The sequence below is a fragment of the Protopterus annectens genome, chromosome 10.part0, assembly GCF_019279795.1.
Source record: "Protopterus annectens isolate FY-2018-M chromosome 10.part0, PAN1.0, whole genome shotgun sequence".
In the NCBI taxonomy this organism is placed as follows: domain Eukaryota; kingdom Metazoa; phylum Chordata; order Ceratodontiformes; family Protopteridae; genus Protopterus; species Protopterus annectens.
This window is the reverse complement of record NC_056744.1, coordinates 531,178,813-531,203,810: the sequence shown is the minus strand read 5'-3', so window position 1 is coordinate 531,203,810 and position 24,998 is coordinate 531,178,813. Positions and strand designations below refer to the sequence as shown.

General features: G+C 42.1%; 1 protein-coding gene across 1 annotated transcript in view; it reads right to left on the bottom strand.

Annotated features, from left to right (window-relative positions):
* RGSL1 (regulator of G protein signaling like 1) overlaps positions 1 to 24,998 on the bottom strand; it is a 1,267,980-nt gene that overhangs the window by 1,158,917 nt on the left and 84,065 nt on the right. The window contains exon 2 of the mRNA XM_044086788.1: positions 22,765 to 22,926. Coding sequence (XP_043942723.1) covers positions 22,765 to 22,926 — 162 coding nt within the window. The remainder of the gene's footprint in view (positions 1 to 22,764; positions 22,927 to 24,998) is intronic.

Here is a 24,998-nt window from a genome sequence, read left to right as displayed (position 1 = left end):
GAAATTAGGGAAAAAAACTGGTAGGTGCAAAGTTTGATTGATATTAGATTCTGAAACTACCTTTGGCAAGAAGGAAGGATTAGTCCTGATGGAAACCCTCTCCCTGTGAAATATTATATAGGGGAGTTTGCAAGACAAGACTTGAATTTCCAAACCTCTTCTTATGGAAGTAATAGCTAATAAAAACAAAGTTTTCCAAGTCAGAAATTTTAAGTCACAAGTAGCTGATGGTTCAAAAGGGGAAAGATAAGAGACTGTAGAACTGAGGGTAAATCACATAGGGCAGTGGGCTCTTTAAATGGAGGCCTTAACATTAGGATTCCCTTCAAAAAAGCTTTACAAAGTTTATGTGACATAAGTGAAGAACCATCAAAACCAATATGGAAATTAGAAATCACGGCTAGATGGACCTGAATAGTAGAGGCTGAAGAGCCAGTTTGATAAAGAACAGCCAGAAAATCCAATACTTTACGCACAGTAGCTGTATAGGGGTCCAGATCATTGTTAAGAGCCCATCTAGCAAATTTTTCCCATTTACTCTGGTCCAATTGCCTAGTAGAAGCTTTGTGATGGGCCAAAATGATTTGACAGACTATTGAGGAAATGGAAGAATACCTGGCAAACATGGGAACTGGAGAAGCCATGCAGTGAGCTTAAGATGTTGGAGATTTGGATGAAATATACGTTCTGGATGAGACAGGAGCTCCAGAGCTGGGTCCAGAATCAAAGGTTTCTAAAGTAGATGAGGCCATATGAAGGGAAACCAAACCTGTTGAGGCCAGAATAGAGCAATGAGGATTATTGCGTTCTCCAACCTTTTGGCTTTCTTTAGACACTGGGATATCAGAGGAGTTGCAGGAAAGGCATACAGGAGACTGGGGTGCCAATCATGGAGAAAACCATCTCTGGGTGACTCCCTCTGGGGGGATTAGGACAAAGTAACTGCTACACTTGTTGTTCAGAGGGGAGACAAACAGATCAAAGCAAGGTTGACCCCCAGTGAAGGAATATCTTCTCTGTCACCACAGGATTAAGAGTCCACTCATGAGGCATTAGAATAGTTCTGCTCAGTTTGTCTGCTATCACACTGGAGCCCCGGAATGTGCATTGCCATTAGAAAGCAGCTGGAAGAAATCGCCCATTGTCACACTCTGAGGGCTTCTTGACAAAGTGGGTAAGATTTGTTTCCCCCTTGTTTGTTGATGTACCAGACCACCAACATGTTGTCCATCTAAATTGCCATTGTTCCCAAGGGAAGGGCATCTTGAAATGCTTGCAACACCAAGAGCACTATCCTCATCTGTAGAACACTGATGTGCAAATTGGCCTCCTGTTGGGACCAAGTGCCTTGGACAGTCCTTGCCAGATAATGCCCCCCATCCTATCTGAAAAACATCCATGGTCACTATGGCTTGGGGCTGTGGAAGGATGAAATGACGGCCCAAAAAAATTTCGTTGGAATGGAGCCACCAAGACAGGTCTTGTTTGCAGCGATTGGTAATCAAGATGTAGTATGACATCGACTGATTCATTAATGACCATTGGGAAGCTAGAAGCCATTGTAGAATCCACATGTGATATCTGGCCAAGGAAACTAAAATTACAGAGGCTTCCATCGAGCCCAGTGCCTGTAGGATGAGTCTGGCTGGAACACTTTTGTTCTGAACTATATGGTTTACTTCTGATCTGATCATTTGAAGCCTGTCTACTGGAAGTGAAGCAATTCCCATAACAGTGTTTATTAGGGCTATGATAAATTCCAATTGTTGAGTAGGTTGTAGATTTGACTTTTTGTAATTTGCTGAAATGCCCAATGAAGCGCAAAGATGCTAGGTGTAATCTCTTTTCAGTTTGAGTTGACACCTGGTAGTAGCTGTAAGTAGCCAGTCATCGAGATAAGGAAAAACTCAAAATACCTGTAGTCTGAGATGAGCTGCTACCACTGCCATGCATTTGGTAAACACCCTGGGGGTGTGGTCAGACCAAAGGGCAGTGCTCTGAACTAGAAATGAATGGTTCCCAGTGAGAAGTGCAGAAATCTTTTGGAGCGTTTGTCCATTTTTTATATGGTAATACATATCCTGAAGATTTACAGAGCACGTCCAATTGTCCATTTCCAAGTGAGGAAGTACTGACTGTACCGAGACCATCCGGAATTTGATTTGCTGAACTGCCTTGTTGAACTTTCGGAGATCCAAAATGTGTCTCCAATCCCATGTCTTTTTGGACACTAAAAAGAATCTTGAGTAAAACCTGGATCCTCTTTGGTCTGGTGGGACTTCTTGGATGACTCTTTTTTTGAGCAGTTTTGGAATTTCTATGACTGCTGCTTCCCTGTGACTGGGTGGAACATCCTGGAGTCTTTTTTGTGTTTTTGGAAGTGAGAAAAGGGGAATGATGTAGCCTCTGGAAATGATTCCTTGCAGCCATTTGTCTGATGTTATCTGTAGCCAGGCAGATTGGTGCAGGGATAATCATCCCCTGACTACCTCCAGAGGAAGGCAATCAGGCCTCTGTTCAGAAGTGCTGGCAGAAGTTACCAGAGAATGAATCTTTGGACCCCTGGTTCTGCAGGCCACCTCTGCCTCTAGAATGGCATCTTCCAATGTTATTCCTCCTCTGCCCCAGGGAAAGTCCTTGCCACGTTAGTCCTGTAAAGGCCCTTGGGATGTTTTGAACCATAGCCTCCCACTTCTCTGGTTCCTCAGTTAGGACCATTGAGAAGTGGAGAAGCTTACGCCCACTGCAAAAAGAGTCTTCTCATCTTTCTCACCATCTGGCCAGTGTGTCTTTTACCTTGGGTCCAAAAACGGATGTTCTGTCAACAGAGCATTGATGAATGAAGATTTAAATGGTTCTGCAAAATCACACAAGACCATCCAGGCGTGTCTCCCAATAGCTATGCCTGAACTCACTGCTCTTGTTGTCTCTTCGTCTGTGCAGGCAATAAGGCTCATGGAAGAGTTAGAAATTGCTTTGAGAGTGGCGAGCTGAGAGGTAATTTTATTTCATACCCCTTTAGCTACTGCTCCTGTGAAAGTATCTGACAGCTCTTTGGGTAAAGTGTGCCATGTAGTTGGAAGACCTGACAGCAAAGATCAATGAAGCATAAATGCACTTCCCAAACCTATCCATAGTCCTGGACTCCTTGTTGGAGGATAGATAGCAGGAATTTCCTCTATAAGTTCCTTCTTTGTGGCTGCCACTATCACCATTGTGTCTATGGGGATACCCTTAGCCCAATGCTACTTTTCCTTAAGGGCAGAAAGGATCTGGTCAGGCCTCTTCAGGATCATCTCAATGGAGTCAGGAATCTTCCTGGCCAACTGCGTGATCAATTTAATGAGCTTGGCAGCAAGTGGACAGATCCAAGCCTCCAGGTATACCAACTCCTCCAAAGATGGCTGGAGGGAAGTCCAGCCACCCATCTGTTTCAGGATTTCCAGGATGTACCCAAAGGAAACATCATCAGGGTGACCTAGGGGAACCTTCCCCCTCATCAAAATCGGTATCATCAGTGAAAGACTCCTCCAAGGAGTCTAAGTGCTTCCTCTAGCACTTTTTCTTCACAGGTACTTCCTCGGGTTTCTCCTGTGGCTTTTGTACCCTTGTCCCAGGGATGTGGGTGATGGTAGCAGGCCTTCTCCATGATCCAGAAGGCCAGCTCTCCTATAGAGGGATGGGAGCTCAGAACTGAAACAGACTCCTTCGGAACCCTGGTCCCACCCCGCATCGAGGAGGCGGCCTCCATAGCAGAAGCCTGGGTTGTGTCAACAAAAGCCAAAGCACTGAGGGGCATGGAAGGTTCACAACAAAAAGGAAGTCGAACCCAGGCCCTCAGAACCGGAGCCAAAATCACAACCCTGGGAGAACAATGGTTCCAATAAACCAGAAGAGCTCAAGGCAATTCTCTGTTCTGGAGATGAGGCTCTTAATGGAACCCAAATAGTTAGAACTGGGCAGGTCGGTGTCAATGGCTCCAAATTCTCAACTGGAGTTGGAGGAGGAAGATGAGATGGTGTCAAAGAAGGACAGGTCCCAATGCAGAGTTGGCTGGGAACTGAATATGAAGGTAATCCCCTCGCCATCAAGAGCTGGTCCACCAGCCTCATGATGTCCAATTCCAAGAGCCTCTTAGTGGATTGAACGGATGATGCCAAAGGAGACCTAAGCGGTCTTAGTTCCAAGAATGAGGTAGGTGGTCGGTCCGCAAATGGATCAACCAATGGTGATTACTTTGTCCTTGATACTGATATGAATGTAGTCTGCTTTGGTACCAACAAAATTTTGGTAACGAGACTACAGGTGTCTTATCAGAAACAGTGGTAGGTGCCGAATCAGTCTTACCCATCGGTGCCAAGGAAACTGTCGGCACTATGGGCTGTTTGGATAACTTTTCAGGCTGTTCTGAGGAACTGCTCTTTACTGAATGAGAACATTTCTTCAGCTTAGAAGAGGAGGAAGAGGAAGATGACGAGTTGGCTTCGGTCCTTTGACCAGATATGGCCCTATCGAAGTCCCCTTTCAACAGCCCTTTCAAAATCAGCTTGTTTCTCCACTCAGTTAAAGTCCTGGTGGAGAAACCATGACAGATGACGACATCCTCCTACAGGTGGAAAGCGCATAAACAATACACACAGCAGACATGCCCATCTGAATTGGACATCTTTCTGTCACACTTCTGTCATCTCTTAAAACCAGAGGTGCCCTATCAGCCATGCTAGAAAAAAAACTCGGCCTAGAGCTTATAAAAGTCACACACACACAGACACGCAAGAAGGAACAGGGGAAAATATATATTTTTTTTATTTTAAATAGAAAGAAGAAAGGTACCAACTATGGTAGCCAGAAATACCTAAACAGAGAAAAGATAGTACCAGCAGTGTACATAAGAGAAAAATCTACCCAAGGGTAGAGCAAAAGGGGAAAAAAAAATCACTCATGCACACAGAAGAAAGACAGGAGCAGGTAGAAAGACTAAAAGTACTTAAAGAGAGAGCTATAGATATATAAAATACAGAATTAGAGAAATCAGAGGAAAAAACTTACTGTAAATAACTGCCAAAGCTTGAGAGAGTTTGACTGCATCTGACACATGAAGCGGCAAATGAGATCTGAGCTAATTTAGAGAGGAGCATTATGGGTAGAGCCTAGCTCAAGATTTTGAAAGGAGCGAGCTGAAGTAAATGGCCAAGTCAGTTCCGAGGCTCGAAACTGAGCCTCACAATCAAGGACTGCATGAAGATTGACAACATCAGATCATTATTTTAAACACGTTTTACACAAAAGTGAAAACTGTAAGTACATTCTTTTAACTGGCTGAAAAGTCACATTACAGTCCAAGAAAACTACAACATCTAACATAAAACAAACTATTTTACTGAAAAAAATAAAGGTTTCAGTCATAAAACAATTGGTGGAAGTTTTATTTTTTTTTTCCTTAAGGGAACTTATCTGCTTAACAATGGAGAAGTGCTACCCAACTGTCACTCCTTGAAAGAATGCAAGAGGAGCATACTTCTGCGGCAAGGAAGCTCTAAAGGGCGTGGTACTCAGATAATTTATTTTCACTAGCTGTGCTTGAGATGTCAATGGTCTGGGTGCATGAAAGGTTCCCTTTAGCTTAGGAGCTGGCCAGCTGTTATGTCCTCTACAGGATATAACTCGTATAACTAAGGCTAGTGCAGCATGGATTAAATGATGAACATCTGTCCCTAGTCTTTTTGTATAAGTGCTGTGGGGTCTTTTACATCCACTTGAGCTACCACAAACTCAAGCAGATGAGATCTTGATTTAACCTCTTATCAGAAGGATGAACATATATTTATACATATGTTAATACATATGTATGTGCACCTATTGTACTGACAAATGCTTTAACTTTACTATAACTCCAAGTGTGTGTGGAGCTGTGTATGTTACTGAAATACTTCAGACTTACTGTACTTGCAGCATGCCACTGGTAGCTAAGGTATCCCTTCTGGTGCCTCATGGGAGAGTATGTAATTCACTCGAATTGCCAGATTTGGAGTCATTGTTTTTTTAAGAATCTCCTGTATTATTCTGAATAGCTGCCATTTCAAATACTTCCATTTTGAATCATGTTAGTAGTATTCATCTTTTCATTTACCTGATGTTCACTTCTGGAATTAGTACAAACAAGTAAGGGGATGGGGTAAAACTCCCTAAGTAGGAGGAATAGGCAAAGACATGGTCCCCTACAAAACATTAGCTGTTCTATGTGCTGTGATTTAATATGTCTTCCATAAGTCTAAATTTGACATTATCTAAGTGCAAGAAACTATATCTCATGTAAATCACTACTTTGCATTTTGATGTATGTGCTTGGTATTAAGATATATGGAATAAAGTGTTATATTACTTGATTTTCTGATTAATGTAATGCCTGTAATTCAGCTGTCTGATGCTTGATGTGCTTATTTTGTATCTGCAGGTTTTGATTTCTCATCCACTGGTTTGGAGATATAAATCCCTTATGTAGGAGGGGGCATCTGAATGTTTAGTAGATCTTTGGCACTGTACAGCAGCCCTGTGTCAGGTGAAGGCAGTGGCCCACCACAGAATGACTGTCAGTGAACTGTGTTAACACTGATATTCATGAGTTGTTCATTCATGCATTTCAAGCATCACAAACAACACTGGTTTACAGTGACATGCTTCATATACATCTCTGGTAAATCACTGTCACATGACAGGGTATTTCCATACACATTCCAGCACAGTGACAACACGTACTGTGTACACTGTACACTATGCATGTGAATCCAACCCAAACATTCTAGCTTCAAGTCTGAAAAACACCAGTGATGCAAAACGCCACTGAAATCGCTTATCCACTCACAGCTGTCAGCCAAAAATCCTTTATAGGGGTTGAATAAACTTCTACACACAAAAGGTAGATGTTAAAAGCAGTTTTAATCCACACAAACATTAAGCGCTTTCACTCACTAATCGTGAGCTTCTTCAGAATGTTCAAACAGTTGTTTCAGAATGTTTAAATATCCATTAATGGCGCCAAAAAACTACTAATCAGCTCCTTAAAGCTGACATATCTAAATAATGTACACTACTCAAATCTAATACAATAATAACTCTTCTAAAATACTAACTGCAATATAAAACAAAACATAGTAACCATATCTTAATGTTGCTAAAAAATAGTGTGTGCTCGTAAAATACATAAATATCATATACACTGTCAAAGCCCTATTTCTAACAAGGGTTTTACAGGCATATGTTCATTTAAACCTGGTGGAGTCACTGCGTCAGTCAGCAACTGCCACCATACCTCTTTATATGCTAATACATTTTTAATACTGCCTCACCTAGGATTAATACCCACATTCTCCAGGATGGCGAATTTAAAAAAATGTTTGTCACCTTGGCTATCTATATGTTTGAACAACGCATTATTATGATCTTTAGTTCTAATACTATATAACTGAGAGTAAATTATTTTCCTAAAATTTCTCTCGGTTTTCCCTATATAGTATGCTGAACGTGCCATACATTTGGCTAAGTATATGACAAATTTAGTATTACAATTGCCCTGTCTAAAACAAATTTTCATCTTATTAATGTTGTTCAGTGTTACGCCTATATCTTCACATATGGCGAAACACTGATTACATGCGCCACATTTCGATGTGTGTATAACACTCTTCTTTTTTGACTTCCAAACCTCTTTCCAAGAGTGTTAAGTCAAGAGTGTTTTCAAATTATGGCCCATTTTATAAACAAATATCAGTTTGGGGCCCAGTATTTCCAACTTTTCCTGATCTGTCAGTAATACATGCCAATTTCTACTAAGGATTTCCTTAATTTGATTAATATGTGGGCCATATTCCAGAATACAAGCTCTAGAATGTAACTGGCATCCTCTAAAGTACCTCAGTCTAGATGATGCAGTTGAATTTTTTAATACTACCTTCCTGAACATCCTTAATTACCATGCCCCCATAAGATTTTCCAGAACCAAAGCACAACCCTCCCCATGGCTACAGAAAACCACTAAGTCAGAAATGAAAAATAGGGATAAAGCCTGGGAGCACTGGCGCAAAACCAAAATCCCCTCAGCTAGACAGAAATTCCTAGAACTACGCAATACAGTCAAAAAGCTAATAAAACAGGACAAATTCCAATACTACCAGTCTGCCCTAGACTCCTCACAACACAGCCCCAAACAATTCTGGTCCTCCAGAAACTCCATCCTCCACCCAGGTAAAGTCAGTACCCCTCCTCCTAACATCCCTCACTCCTCAGAAAATATTGATACTTCATTCAACACACACTTCACACAAACCATAATATCACTAGCTAAACAACACAACCCCCTGACCTCCAACCCACACCTTCAACTAGTAATCTCCCCACTGCCTTCTCTTTTTCTCCTGTACCTACCTCCAACATAAAAAAAACTCTTAACTAAACTTAAGCCCACCAAATTAGCAGCAGACAACCTCCCAAGTGAATACCTACAAACCGCAGCTGATGCTCTGGCCTACCCAGTATCCATCTTGATTAACCGATCTCTGTCAAAAAGTTACATTCCCACACTGTGGAAAGTATCACATATAATTCCCCTCCACAAAGGCGGACCCTCCGCAGAACTAACCAATTACCGCCCCATAGCTATTCTAACTCCACTCTCCAAAATACTAGAGAGATGCATACACTCTCAGGTCTCAGACTACCTCCTTACTAACAACCTCCTTTCCAGTACTGAGCATGGTTTCCGACCAAACCATAGCAACACCACTGCCTTACTCTCCTTTACTAACACTATCCTTCAGCATAAAAACAATGGCTATCTCTCCTCTGCTACTTTCCTAGACCTATCTAAAGCATTTGACATGGTCCCACACAAACAACTTATCTCTGTCCTCAATAACCTATCCTTCTCACAATCAGTCACCAACTGGTTTCAGAGTTACCTGTCTGACCGCCAACAATGCATTGTATGGCAGAATGACATATCTCCCCAACTACCTGTCTCCATAGGGGTTCCCCAAGGATCCATCCTTGGACCCCTACTCTTCTCTGTTTACACCAATAATCTAGCCTCTGCCACCAAACATGGCACACTCACACAATACACAGATGACTCGACCATCATCTGCTCAGCCCAGTCCCTACCAAAACTGCAAAAAGTCACACAGGAAGCCTTTTCCTCTGTTGAAACATGGTTATCCGATGCCCAATTAATACTCAACCCAAACAAAACTAAACTACTCATCTTCCAACCCACCAAACATACTCAAAACATCTCAAACTTTAACATCACATCAAATGACAACACCACTATATACCCAACTGAACTCACCAAATTGCTAGGAGTGGAAATAGACAATAAACTAAAATTTGACATTCACATATCCATGACCATAAAAAAAGTCCACAAAAAACTAGGAGCGTTATACAGAAATAAGCAATTTCTCACCAAAGCAGCAAAGATTTCAATAGCAAATTCTCACCTTATCTCCACCCTACTTTATGCCTCTCCAATATATACCAACCTAAGGCAATGTGATCTAAACAAGCTAGAGACCTGCTACAACAAAATCGCCAAATTCGCCACAGGGGCATCCTACCGTAGTCACCACTGTCTCTCACTTGCTGAACTGGGCTGGCTTGAACTCCCTCACCTCCTTCAGTGGTATCAACTCTCACTCGCCCACAAACTAGTAAACCATCCACTAAATGTCCCATCCCTCCAGAATCTACTCCAACCCTATCGTACCACCAGACCACTAAGATCCAGCAACAAAAATCACTTGCAGATCACTAAAGCCAATAACTCTGCTGGTGAAGCACTATTCTCTTGCGCCATAGCCAAATTATGGAACTCACTCCCACCCACAATTACCTCCATACCATCATGCACCCACTTCAAAACTTTACTAAAAGCGCACCTAAAAACATGCTGGCTATGCCCTTGCAACTCCCACTCTAATATCATCCACCCCATCCAACCACTACCTTTCTTTCCACTCCACTAACTACCTTGATTATAGCAAGCTCAGATACTCATAAGCCAGTACTTATTATACAGCAGGAACTTCTCATTGTAACATTTGTTAATGTCTGTTATGTACTTCACAGATAAAGATTCTAGTTGTCTACTGATGTACTATGTTCTTCATCTGTAAATATGTTGTAAGTAATTGCTATGTTAAATTGTTAATCGCTATGTAATCTAATGTAACTACTGTCTGCTTATTTTACTGTGGAGCTTTTCTCCCCGGGCCTCCGCTGAAAATGGACCTACGTCCAGTCGGACACTCCCGGTCAACAAATTTAAATAAATAAAATAAATAAATAAAAATTAAACGTTTTGTTATTGCTTTCTTCCTTCCTTGTGTCACTGTTTCCTTGTACTTCATTGTATTTAGCTCCTAATAAAGGGATGTATTTTTTCCCCTTTCGCTAATTACGTATTCAGTAACATCTCTCATCATTTGAGGATCATATCTCCTGTCCCTAAATAACTCAAAAATATTTCTAACTTCTTCCATCATATCCCCATAGTTTGATGTCATTGTCAAGGCTCTAATGCATTGCCCCTTATAGATGTTATGCATTAATTTTCTAGGATGGTTACTATTGTATTCAACATACGAGTTAGAAAAAGTGCTCTTTCTATGAATCACTGACTTAAAGCCTGTACCATCTTTAGTGATGTACATATCCAAATATGCCACCCCTAAAACACTGCTTTCAGATGTGAATTTCAAAAATTCACTGCTGCTATTTAAATATTCCATGAAAGTGTTAAAAGAATCCTGGTCACCTTCCCATAGAATATAGATATCATCTAGGAACCGAGAGTAGTATTTTATGTTGTTGTAGTAATTACTTTTAAATACTTTCTCCTCTTCCCAGTCAAGCATGACAAGATTTGCAAAAATGGGGGCACATGCTGCCCCCATAGCAACTCCTTTAACTTGTCTAAACAGTTCCCCTTCATAGTAAATGTAATTATGGTCCAGTACTATAGGCATAAGTTCTGCTATCAAACAGATCCTATCCCAATATAGAGAACTGTGTTTTCTAATACTGTTGGTAAAAGCCTCCATTCCTTCAACCCTAGGTATACATGAGAATAAGTCAATCACATCAATAGATGTGAATAACAGATCTTTGTTCTTAATGTCTACTGGGTAATTCATTAAAAATTTCCAAGAATCTTTTACCATATGTGGGATGTTCCTATAAATGTGTTTAAGCATAGAATCCACAGCTACTCCTAATGGAAAGGTCTTGGATTTACTACCAGATATTATTGGTCTAAATGGTGGATCACTGACATCTTTGTGGACTTTAGGTATACCCACAAGAGTTGCCAATGTGGGGTGTTCAACTTTTAAAAAGTTGTATAAATCGTCAGATATCCGTCTGTCCAAAAGAAATTCTTCAATATGTAAATCAAACCGTCTGTAAGCAATATTGACCTCATTCAAAGAAACAATGTCATAATTGCCTGAACCATGAAGGATGTCATGCATTTTTATACTATATTCTAAAGCATCATATATCACAATGCCTCCGCCCTTGTCAGGTTTCATAACCCGTATACTGTTGTCTGTTCTAAGCTTTTTCAAAACATCTGCTTCTTCCACTGTTAAATTGTGTTTTAACTTCTTCCTTGTACACCGGTTGTTAAGCTGATAGATTTGCTGCATTACCAACCTATCATATAACTGTACATTAGAGTTCATCACTGGCATAAAGCTACTTTTCTTTTTTAAAACATTATGGTTCACCTGGTTGTTTTCCCCTTTGTCTTTAAACATCAAAGCTAAATTTAACTTCTTTATGTACAGTTTGAATTCACTCAAACAATCCACTACTCGAAAACGGGTTATGGGAATGAATTTCATTCCTTTAGACAATAGGCTGAAGTGTGCTTTGTCCAGACATATTTGAGTGTAATTAAGAAGTTATGTACTCACCATAACGTTCCATCTGAGTAGGTGGCTTCATTTGTCTGCAACCTGTGGGTCTTGGATCCGATATTGGATCCGAGCCAGCAACTATTTATACAGCTATGGATCCGAGCTCCTAGCTCCTCCCCTCACCCATAATCCCCTGCCAACCCCAGTTGACCTCAGATCAAGTTTGCCCTCCTATATACCTGAAAAGGTATCCCAACAGGAAAAGGCAGGAATAATACCACCATCTAACTCTTCTGAAGGCCAGGGGGAAGGAGGGAGGGATGGTTGCAGACAAATGAAGCCACCTACTCAGATGGAAAGTTATGGTGAGTACATAACTTCTTAATCTGGAGTAGGGACTTCATTTGTCAGCAACCTGTGGGACAGAGTCCCCAGCTACCTGAATCTTGGGCGGCCATCATGGAAGGATATTCCGGAGCACTGCGGAGCCAAAGGATGCTCTCCCTCTGGAAGTGACGTCCAGTTTGTAGTGGTTAATAAAGGTATGAGATGAGGCCCAAGTGGCTGCTGAGCAAATATCATCCAAGGGGACTCTAGATCTGAATGCAGTAGAAGTAGATATGGAGCGAGTGGAATGTGCACGAACCCTTTGAGGTGCGGGCCTCCCAGGAGCCTCATAAGCTAGAAGGATACATTGGGAAATCCAGTGTGATAAGGTGACCTTCGAAACGGCTTTACCTAAGTTGAATTTGGCAAAGGAAATGAACAGCTGATCAGATTGTCTGAGACCAGCAGTCCTATGAATATAGAAACGCAGCTGCCTGTGCACATCTAACGAATGCAGCTTGTATTCTCCTTTATTTTGATAATTAGGGAAGAAAACAGGAAGACTGATGGACTGATTGATATTGGTTTCTGAGGCCACCTTAGGTAGGAAGGATGGATTGGTCCTGAGGTACACTCTATCCTGATGAAAAACCAAGTAAGGGGGTTTTACAGAAGGAGCTTGAAGTTCCGAAACTCTTTTCACAGAAGTGATGGCTACCAGGAATGCTGTTTTCCAAGACAGGTATTTAAAATCAGCCGAGGCAGCTGGTTCAAAGGGAGAAGCAGTCAAGGCCTGAAGAACTAGCGATAGATCCCAAGGGGGTATGGCTTCTTTGATAGGGGGCCTGAGCAGAAAAGTACCCTTGAGGAAGGTTTTACATAGTTTAGCTGACATCAAAGGACCTGTCTCGTGTCCTACATGGTAATGGGATATGGCTGCCAATTGTACCTTGACTGTCGAACAGCTAGCCCCTTGCTGAAAAAGCCCAGTAAGGAAGTCCAAAACGGACGTTAGCGGAGCAGTGAAGGGGTCCAAATTATGATGTTCCACCCAGACGGAGAAGCGCTTCCATTTACTGCGGTAAATCTTCCTGGTGGAAGGTTTATGCGCTGCCACCAAGATGGCTTTGACTGGTGAAGAGATACCGGGAGTCCTAATTAAGAGTGGAACTGGAGCAGCCAAGCTGTCAGCTTCAGGTTGTCCAGATTCGGGGTCGGTAAGCCTGATGGGTGGGAGATCAGATCCGGGCTGGGATCCAGAATCCAGGGAGGATTCACCAAGTGAGACCACAGGTAAGGGAACCAAGTTTGTCGAGGCCAGAATGGGGCAATGAGGATCATTTTGCTCCCCAACCGAGAGGCTTTCTGTAACATCTTTAGCATCAGGGGTAGAGGAGGATAGGCATAAAGTAGACCGGGCGGCCAAGCATGCACTAGAGCGTCTCTCGAGGCTTCCTCTGGTGGGGGAATCAGGGCGAAGAAGCTGTCGCATTTCGTATTTGAGGGAGAGGCAAAAAGATCACAGCAAGGTTGCTCCCATTTTGCAAAAATCTGCTTCGCTACTCGGGAGTTGAGAGACCACTCGTAAGGGGAAAGAATAGTGTGGCTGAGTTTGTCTGCCAGAATGTTGGACCGTCCCGGAATGTGCGTTGCGATCAGAAAGCGGTTGGTGGAGATCGCCCATTCCCACACTCTCATGGCCTCTCGGCAGAGAGGATAAGACCTGGTTCCCCCCTGTTTGTTGATATACCAGACAACTGACATGTCCGTCTGTATCGCAATAGTTCAGACGGGAAGAAGGTTGTGAAGTGCTTGCAATGCCAACAGCACTGCCCTCATCTCCAGAACATTGATATGCAGGGAGGTCTCTGAGTCATTCCAAGTGCCTTGGACTGTTCTGCCTGAGCAATGCCCCCCCCCCACCCGAGGCGAGAAGCGTCCGTGGTCACCGTGATGAAGGGAGGTGGAGCGCAGAAGGGGCGACCTGTATGGAGGTCTGGGGAATGAAGCCAACATAACAGGGCCCTCCTGCAAGCCTTGCTGACGGAGACAGGGTGATTGAGAGGAAGATAAGAAAACACACGACCAGCCAGTAATTCACCAGTATCTTACTTCCTTTTATTCCAGTGATCTGGTACCTTGGCAATTCGCCTTGATTGAGAGGAAGAAGCTGGAAGGACCATTGTACTTGGGGGGTCCACTGTAGTACCCTCAAGTTTAGGCGAGTGCACGGAAGGAGCGTAATTGCTGCTGCCATAGAGCCCAGTGCCCTCAGGACCAATTCTGCGGGTGGAGCTTCTGATTGGAGAATGGCCCGCACATGTAAACTGAGATTCTGTAGTCGTTCCAAAGTGAGGTAGGCTCGTAGACTTCTCGTATCTAACCTGGCCCCTATGAAGTCTATCACTTGTGTCGGAGCAAGGGAGGATTTGTCCATATTGATCGTGATGCCTAACTGGGGGGCTAAGCGAAGAAAAAAATCTCTGGCTGAGCAGAGTAGATGCCTTGTTGGGGCGGTCAGGAGCCAGTCGTCCAGGTACGGGAAGACCTGCATTCCCTGAAGTCTCAGGTGGGCTGCTATCACTGCTAAAACTTTGGTGAACACCCTGGGGGCTGTGGTGAGGCCAAAGGGAAGGACCCTGAACTGATAGTGGCTGGCTCCCAGCTGGAAGCGGAGAAACCTCCTGGATCGTCTGTCCATTAAAATGTGGTAGTACGCATCCTTGAGGTCTATTGAGCACATCCAGTCGTTCTCCCGCAACAGGGGGAGAATGGATTGAAGAGTGACCATTCGGAATTTCTCCTTGGTTGCTGACAGGTTCAAGAGGGAGATGTCTAGAATTGGTCTCAGGTCCCCTGTCTTTTTTGGCACCAGAAAGAACCTGGAGTAAAACCCTAATCTGAGCTGGTCTGGGGGGACGGGTTGGATGGCCCTTTTTTCTAGCAGCTGCTGGATTTCCGCAGCTGCAGCCTCCCTCTGATCGGGTGGTACATCGGGGAGGTTCTTGCATCTGGGAACATGAAGCATAGGGATTTTGTAACCTCTGGATATAATCCGAAGCACCCAGCAGTCTGACGTAATGGACTCCCATGCCACCAGATGCCTTGAGAAGCGCCCCCCGACTACCTCCAGAGTGGAGCAGTCAGGCAACCCTTCAGGGCTGTTGCGTGGGCCAATCAGAGAAGGATTCTCTGGACCCAAAATTTCTCAGTGCCCCTCTGCCTCTAGGGTGGCATCCTCCCTGTCCTCCTCTGCCACGGAAGGACTGGCTGTCCACAGCAGGTTGGGAATGTTGCGATTTCCGGAACCACATCTTCTTCTGTCCCTTTTGGTTCTTGGAAAAGGACCTCTGGGGAGCAGAGAAGTGGACTCTGATGGCAGACAACGTCTTCCCATCCTTCTTGCTCTGGACAAGTGTCTCGCGAACGGTCTTGCCAAACAAAGCAGAACCATCAAAGGGGGCATTCGCAAAGGACGCCTTAAAGGGCTTCGCGAAGTCACAATGTCGGAGCCAGGTCTGGCGTCTCATAACTAGGCCCGCTCTGCTAGCTCTAGCGGCTCCCTCAGTTGCATGAGACAACAGCCGCATAGAGGTATTAGAAACAGATCCCAGAGTGGCCATACAAGTGGAGTACAATTGCTTGTCTTCCGCCGCATGGACTCCGGGGGGGAAGCAGCGTATTCTTTAATAAGATCGCGCTGCATCCTGATGACATGTGCCATGTAGTTCAGAGACCTTACTGAGAAGGTCACTGAACTGAATACCCGCTTCCCAAGGTGATCCATCAAACGAGACTCCTTGCTCGGAGGATGGACCAAGGGGCTCTCCTGAGCTAGTTCCCTCTTAGTGGCTGCCACCATCAACATGGCATCTACAGGGGGACCCTTGCTCCAGTGGGGCCGGTCTGCGGGGGGGGGGGCTCAAAATCCTATCAGGGCACTTGGGAATAGGGTCCACAGTGTCCGGCTCCTTCCATGCCCTGGTGGTCACAAGGTCCACCAGGGGGTCGGCCGGAGGGGACACCCAAGAGGTAGACGGGCCTGCTTCGAATGCCTCCAGGAACACGGACTCGTCGGAGGAAGTCTTGGGGGCAGACCACCCCCCCGAGCCTGAGCATTTCCATGATGTCTCCAAAGGAGACATCCTCAGGGGGTGATCTTGGGGAGCCTTCCCCTTCATCCAAGTCTGTGTCCTCTGTTAAGGACTCGGGAGAGTCCATCTGCCTCCTCTTGCACTTATGCTTGCGAGGCACTTCCTCGGGAGGGCTGTCTGAGGAGGTCTCGCCAGCAATGTCCCCCCTGGGGGGGGGAGGCAGGAGCACTCCCATCTGCAGCTGGGCCTGGATGAACCTTCTCATCATCCGGTCCAAGTCTGCATCGGACAGGCTGTAGGTGGATCTTGACGAGGCCACCGAGGCAGGCCTGGAGTGCCGCCTCGATGACCTCGACGGAGATCGGGTCTCCTCCTCCTCCTCCGGTCCCGGGGAGAAGCAAGGTGATCGGAGCCGAGGAGGAGGAGACCTGGAAGCCATGGAGGGAGAAGCCCGCTTAGCTTGGGGGGCCGAAGCGGAGGCCTCGGCCCGCCGCTTGTGGTGCTTCTCCCTCCGTTTCTCCCTCCTGGCCTCCCTATCCTCTGGCGCTTTAGTGGGAGTTTGAATCCCTGCCGGAGGAAGGGGGGCAGGAGTGGCCACCACCACAGGCTGGGGAGGTGCCACGGGAGTAGCGGAGGCCGAAGCCGACTCCGGGGGCAAAAGTCCCGCCAGGACCAACTTCGACCTCTGCTCTTTCAGTGCCCTGGGGTTGAACCCTGCACAAATCGTGCATCCTGAGGACAGGTGTTCAACCCCAAGGCACAACACCAGTGTGGCCATCCGCCGGTGAAAGCTTATGGCCACACTCGGTGCACTTAGAAAAAATGGGCTTTGGGGCCTCCGACATTTTTCAAGAAAAGAAATAACTACACAAGCACACCAGGCCCCAAAAACACAAGCAACACACACACACACTATGACCAGTGAGGGGAGGAAATACACTAAAAAAGAATAAAATTAACAAAAGGGGATCCTAAACATACACACTATCTAAGAAAAGAAAGATTTTCTATTTTAACAAGTTTTTCTGAAAACTTATCTGAAAGTCGCCAGGAGCTCTGAAATCCAGCTGTCTCTTCTAAGAGGGGCACACTACATCTGAGGTCAATTGGGGTTGGCAGGGGATTATGGGTGAGGGGAGGAGCTAGGAGCTCGGATCCATAGCTGTATAAATAGTTGCCAGCTCGGATCCGATATCGGATCCAAGACCCACAGGTTGCTGACAAATGAAGTCCCTACTCCAGATTAAATATTTTAAATTGTCTGTAACTGGATATAACACCTTCCTTGACAATATTAATATAACTTTCTGAGGCTTCTGTGTGTTTGTTAGATGTTCTTACTAAGTTCTCACTTCCCATGTGTGCGGATGTCGTACATCTTTCTTTTTCCACCCCCCCCCTCCTTCCCCAACTGGTTGTGTTGTTTGTCTTGTACCCCTGACAAAAATTTCCATAGTTGCTCTTTCCTACATGATTGTAATGATATTGGGAACTTCCAACCTTATGTGTATCCATGTAATTGTCTTCCTTCTGTATCCCCCACTCCATTGATACACTTGACCTTTGTTGTACTGTTCAGTGTCTCTAAAAATTTTCTTACTTTTTTTATCAAAGGCTTTTTTAGTTTTAGATTCAGCTAACTCAAATTGCTTGAAATAAAGTTTCTCCGAATTCTCATAAATTGTCATTGAGAATGACTTAATTCATCTGTTCAACTTCATTAATTATTTTGCATAGTTTTTCATCATTAAATTTAACTAACATCTTCATATATTGCACCCCAAATGTATCAAATAATTTGTTAAATTCTGATTTTACTTCACTAGTTAATTCAATCCCCATTACATTAAGCTGTGCAACACTATATATATATATATATATATATATATATATATATATATATATATATATATGTATATATATTTAAACACACACAAACACACACACACCACACACACAGCACAGCTAAATATACCTCTGCAGGATCCATTATTCCAGAATTGTGATACAATGGATTTTATATTGTAAATATTAACACTGTAAATTGTTGACATTTACAAACATATAGGTTCATAGGTTCATAAATATATCTTGCCGTGGTGTACAAGTTTAAGTGCTTTAGAGATATTGATTCATGTATAACTGTAATGCCTTCTTTGCAAAACTCATAATTTTTTTTAACTTTTTCATACTTTAGTTGGGAAAGGCTTGTGGTCCTGAATATATGGCGGTCTACTTATTAAGCAGTGAGCATACTGTGGGACATTAAATGTCTAAAGACTAAGCTTCAGTTTTATATAACCTGTTTTGAATTTTGATGTTAATGTTTTATATGTTTTAAGTTTAAGCTGCATCACCCCCCCCCCCGTTTTTATACCATGTAAGTGTAATATGCTCTGTTTATTTCCAGCTTTGCCTCAGGTCATGGCTGAAAAGAGTCTTTGGACCAGTCTACGCACCAAGTTAAAAAACATACAAGGAAATAAATAAAATCCTTCAGCTGCAATCATCGCTTTCATCATCTGGTCACTCATGTTTACTCTACCCATTTTGCTGTTATACTGTACAAAAGAATCTGACTTTCTTTGAACTGCCATTATGCCTAATGCCACACATCACAATTTTGTCACATAATGTCAATACATACATACATAATCTGCTTTCACTTGGGCCTAGCATTCCTTACTACAATTCAGTTATATTTTGCTGCCTAGATAAAGTTAAGATGCTGTATCCAACTTCCAAGCTTTCCAAATTTTATTGTGGTTGCAGTCCTGTCCTTGCCAGCTTTACAGTTCCACAGAACTTTGTTCACAGCTATGGGAGACAGCAGACAGTTTTGTGTTGGAGCAGAAAGATTCCACAAATGCCACATATCCATTCCAAGAAAGAAGACCCAAATTGAAAAAAAGTATAGAAAATCCTGTTCTGGCTTGAAATCAGTCAGACTTATAGTGCTTAGTGAAAGTGTGCCATGATGATCAACTTCAAATAGCTGCCTCTAGAATAGATCAAAAGTCCACCCCTTTCCAAAACACACCAAAAGTAGTCATAGCTCTGGTAGAATGTCTTAACATTCTGAGGAGGAGTCTTGTCATGATATGAGTAACAAAAATGAATAGCCTGAGGCAGCCATATGGAAATGGTTTGTTTAGATACTGTCTGTCTTTTTTTCTTACCATCAAAGAAAACAAAAAAAAGAACATTCTATGTTGTCCATTTTCATTCTTCCTCAACTGTTGGGTTTGGATCTGAACCTTGGATTCAATGTGGCTGTTACTAAAGGCCGTGGTAACCAAAAAGCTCTTGAACTTCTCCCCTGCCCATAATGCACCAACCCCTAACATAACTTAGATCTTGTTTGCTGATTTTACCAAGTGGTATCTAATAACATGTATATATCAAAAGATACTTAAAACTGTATGTGTCCTACACAGAAAAGTATATCTGGAGCTCAATCAAAAAGGACAGCGGTGTCCTTATAATATCTCGCTGTTTCAGATGTTTGTAGAAACAAAGCACAGGGATTGGTAGGCAGGAAGTTAAGGAAGGACCCTGGAAGGAACAGGATCCACAGATGCAGAATAACAGGTCCTAGGCAATACAGTAAGATCCGACACAGTCAGCTCTGGGGGAGTCAGACTTGTAAACCTATTTTTCTTCAGATCCGAGGAGGAAGAGGTTTGAGACCTCCTCAAATCTGACTTAGTCCTCTTCCTAGAAAACTCCAAGGATGATGTAAAGTAAGTAGATGCAACTGGGGATTTCGACTTCTTGGACTTAAGCTTGGGGGACTGAGCACCTGAAATAGCTTCTTCAAATGATTAAGGCAACAAACCTTTCAATATTAATTTGTTCTTTCTGTCCACTAAAGCACAAGGATTAAAATTTTGGCAGATCGAACAGTGTTCTTGTAGGTGCTGCGGACCTGAACAATAAACACAAAGACAGCAGGTGTCCGAAATATACCTTACAAAACAACCAAACAAAGGTATATAGATACATAGATACTCAAAAAGAAATTCTAGTTTATTAATATTATAACTTTGCTGCTCAAAGTATTAAGACTCTATTAATAGAAACATGGTCACTTAATCCTGAGAACTATATTATATTTAATGGCAACTGTCAATTCATTTCCCTGAATTCCAATTATGCCTCCCATTTACTTTGTCATGCCAATGCTAGTCGTTTCTCTAATATATAACATACAAATCCTTTACGATTCTTATAAACTCGTGTCTGTAGCACATTGCTTTAATCCTTTCTCCTAACACAGTATGTAAGTTCATAAATTCTTTATCTAAGCGACTGCTCAGTGCAGGAAAGACAATGAGCAGTATATACCTACACCACTTGTGTTACCGTTAAACCTCCCATTGCAGCAAATATATTTGAAATAAGAAAGTATTAAAATGCTGGTAGAATCATGCACGAATCTGCACTGTTAACATGATTCACACCACTATAGCTTTTTGCAGGTTATTCCTCGTGGATGGTTATCATTACTATCCTCAAGCAATGTATTTATATTCTTACTATGTAAACAAAAGTTGGAATATCACCCTAGTAAGCATATCAGCAGAGCCAAAAATAGCTCTCCAGTTTTTGGAACCCTTTTTTACAGCCTCCCAAGACCTGTCATTTTAAAAAATTACCATAGTATTACTAAAGTTGGATACCATTACTTCATTCTTCAAACTACCATCTTCATTCAACAATAGAATCAGCTGAAATCTCTGTGACCTATTTTTTAATTATTTAGGATAGAGGGATAATTCTTTCAGTAATCATGGACTTCAAATATTCCAATTCAAGAAGGAAAAATGTCAGAAGCAGGACTAGAGGACCTTACCATCTGTTTTTAGCAAGTAAGACTACTAGAGTAATGGAGATAACTATTTGAGAATGTGGGTTTATGGTAAACTTTGGACTAATACTTATTATCTGCCCATAATTGTAACAGAAGATAACCACTAATATTAAGCTAAGATGATGAAAAGTCTGTATAACTGTACATATGGCAAGAAAGTTCTGACTTTTTGTATGCCTACATATTCCTTTTATACCAGTGCATACCCTTGAGCTAAGGCCAGTGTACAGTGTGCAAAGATGATGCACAAAGCTTTTTAGGCTGGCTAGATGTCAGATATATTTAGCAGGATATATCACATATAGTTATGCAACAGAATCTAATAAAGAACATCTATAGCTTAATGAAAGTCTGCTTCTGAATAGAACACAGGACTCCTTTCCAGAAATGTGCCTCTAGTGTGTAATCTGTCGATTTTAGACATCAGGAAATATATATATATATATATATATATATATATATATATATATATATATATATATGGATTGATTTTAGTAAGGAGGATGAGTGCTTGAAAATTCATTGTCTATGAGGTACAGGGATTTTAGTATGTTTAGGAAATAATCTCTACACATGAAATGACGAAAGATCATGAAAGATGCTAATAAGAGTGGGTTTCCGCACCAGTAAACATGAAGCTGTGGTTTCTTAACTGACTAATTTAAAAGCAGTGCACCAGATTGGCATACAGATTTAAATTAGGTAATGGTTTCAAAGACATTTGGAATTAATTTTCAATACTTGTGCAGCATAGTCGTTAGCGCAGCACATGATCAACATTATGCCTCCTTTAGCATCGAGTCCACATTCCACAGGTGATGGCTATTCTAGGAATGGAGTGTTAAAGCCAGAGTTGACAACACATCAGTTCTGTGGCATACAGGGTAGGAATCCTGCCTACAGTCCAGGTGACTAGACTTTGATGACAGCAGGGTAAAAAATTAAGGAGCTGTACCCCCCTTGCCTATCTCAGTGAGGAGGGATGAGGATTTCATGCCAGGGAGGACCACAGTTGCTGTGTTGCTAATGTGCAATAGAGAGCATAGCAGAGTACCTAACAGGTTAGCATGGGGGCAGGAACAGACATGAGGCGATGTGCTACTGCAGAGGCAGAGCATAGCCTTGTAATATCCCATTACACAGCCCTGGAAGAGTCTGATGAATCTGCAAGTTTTAATTCTAATCACTGTTTTTATTTATTATTTTAATTAAAATAACAGACATCTGTTTAGATACTGGACAAAGATTAAATATGAAGTATAATTAGTTCAGAAACTCTGTCATCTTATGATAACCTAGAATTTAATTCAGTGTTTCACTGTAAAATGCCAAATTTAAATATAATTGCAGCAATAATCACATATTGGACTTACTTAGTATATCACTAAATTATTCTAGGGCAAAAATGTATGCTTGCATATGCTATCTGTAATTATTTACATATGTGTTCTTCTGAGGAGATCATAGAAGGAATTTGAAACTGCAACAGTATCTAAACATAGGTCTTTCACATACTGTAAAAGTTCTCAAGTCTACTTCTGATTACTTAACTTACCATGGGCAATCTTGCAGGTTGAGCTGACAATAGAGCCTTCTTGCAGGTAGGTAGCACTCAGCACCCGCAAAAGAGATTGGTACTGATCTCTCCGAGTATGGCTGCTCCTGTCAATATTAAATAATCTTTCGGCAGTCACCCAAAAACACAAAAGTTCTTCCCCTGTTATCAAAGAACAAATAAATGGATTTTAAAAATTAGTTATCCATATCAGTGATAGAGATGAAGTACAGCACTCTGTGCAATATGAAATATATCACTCCCAATATTCTAAGCAGGAGTAAGTTATCTCAGCATTGTTCTTTCCAAAAGAATATATGAATTATGAGCAATAGGAATAACAACCTTTTGCAGTAATACTCTTTTCAAAAGATTCCATGTTGGTTTTCACAGTGATATCAGAACCAGAGAAATAAACCCGAGGCATGAAACTGGTTGCAACTTACATGGAACTAAGCCTGAACAAAGCATTTATACTGATTTAAGACAAATTTACCAAAGAAAATACAAAAATTCTCTATTTAGATAGCTAATCTTATCCTTAATATGCAAATAAATATACATAAACCAAAACATAAAAATGCATTCAATAGATGTAAATATAATTAGTCTGCAAGATGTATGCTAAGAAATGACACTTGCACAGAGGGTTTTAGGCTATGAATGTGCAAGGGGAAAAGGTCTGACACTCCATGAATGGCCAGTTCTGATATAAAAAATAACTGTCTGAAACACAGATTTGTTCACCAAGGTTACCTCATGCAGTGACCTCACTGCTGATTATAACAAGTATGAGAGAAGTACAGGTGAAGTCCCCTAAGCAGCAAGTGTATGAGCATCCCTTTAAAAAAATCTTAATTTATTGTTGAAAGCAGTATAGAAATCCTTTTTTGATCAGCATAGTTTATGACATTATTCACTGGACTAGGAATTCACTTCTACAATCCTAACATTTACAAGAAGCACTGTGAATGCAAAATTTACCTTAACAAAACAAAGTAGGCCACCTGTCCCAAAGGAGCACAAACTTACTCATGCACGCCTATATGCACACAGTTATTTAAATCATCCACAGAACACTTTCATACAGAATGCAAGACATTTAGAGGTCCTGAAGAGGAAAGTTGTGAAGAATTGTGTAACAGATACATAATTTAGCCTTACTGATAAACATGACATGTTTCAGCTGCAATGCAATACTGTCATGAATTCTTACACACGGTTTAAATAAATGGGAAGAAAAAAGAAGTTATGTACTCACCATAAAGTTCCATGTTTGTAGTCCATCTCCCCCTTCATTCTTACATATGGGTTCGGAGCTGATCCTCAGCTCCGACTCGGCCGATTACAAAGCTTAAAGTTTCTCAGTTGGCTCGTGGCAAGGTAGGTATCCTATAGTGCACTAGTAAGAATCCCCAAATCTTGTTTGCTGCTAACTATAAAAGCAATAAAAAGGTTATTCACAAGAAACAACAAAGATGAAAGGTCTCCACCCTACCAAAGGCAATACTATCCTGTCACCAGCTCCTCCAATGATACATGAACTGGGGTAGGTGGGTAGGTTCGTAAGAATGAAGGGCGAGATGGACTACAAACATGGAACATTATGGTGAGTACATAACTTCTTTATGTTCTGTAGTCCTATCTCGACTTCATTCTTACATATGGGACAGCGTCCCTAGCACCATTTTCTTGGGTGTCTCACGGGAATATACTCCTCAGAGCCGTGGAACCAAAGGAGGCTCTACCCCTTGAGGTCAAATCCAATTTGTAATGAGTAATAAAGGTATGAGGGTTAGTCCAAGTTGCTACTGCACAAATACTGTCAATTGGGTCTTTGGCTTGAAAGGCAGCAGATGTGGATAAGGGATCTGGTATAATGAGCCTTAATTTTAAACGGAAGTTCCTTCCCATTGGAAGAGTAGATAAATGAGATACAGTTGGAAATCCAGTTAGATAGAGTTACCTTAGATACTGGTAGACCTATCCTAGTTTCAGAAAAGGATACGAACAATTGGTCTAATTTTCTAAGTTCCTTGGTTCTATGAAGATAGAACCATAACTGTCTGTGAACATCAAGTTGATGGAATTTATATTCTGCACTGTTTGAATGATTAGGAAAAATTACTGGCAGTTCAATAGTTTGGTTCAAATTAGACTGACAGCAAACTTTGGGGATGAAAGAAGGGTTTGTACGAAAGGAAACTCTGTCTCTATGAAAAATCAAGTAAGGA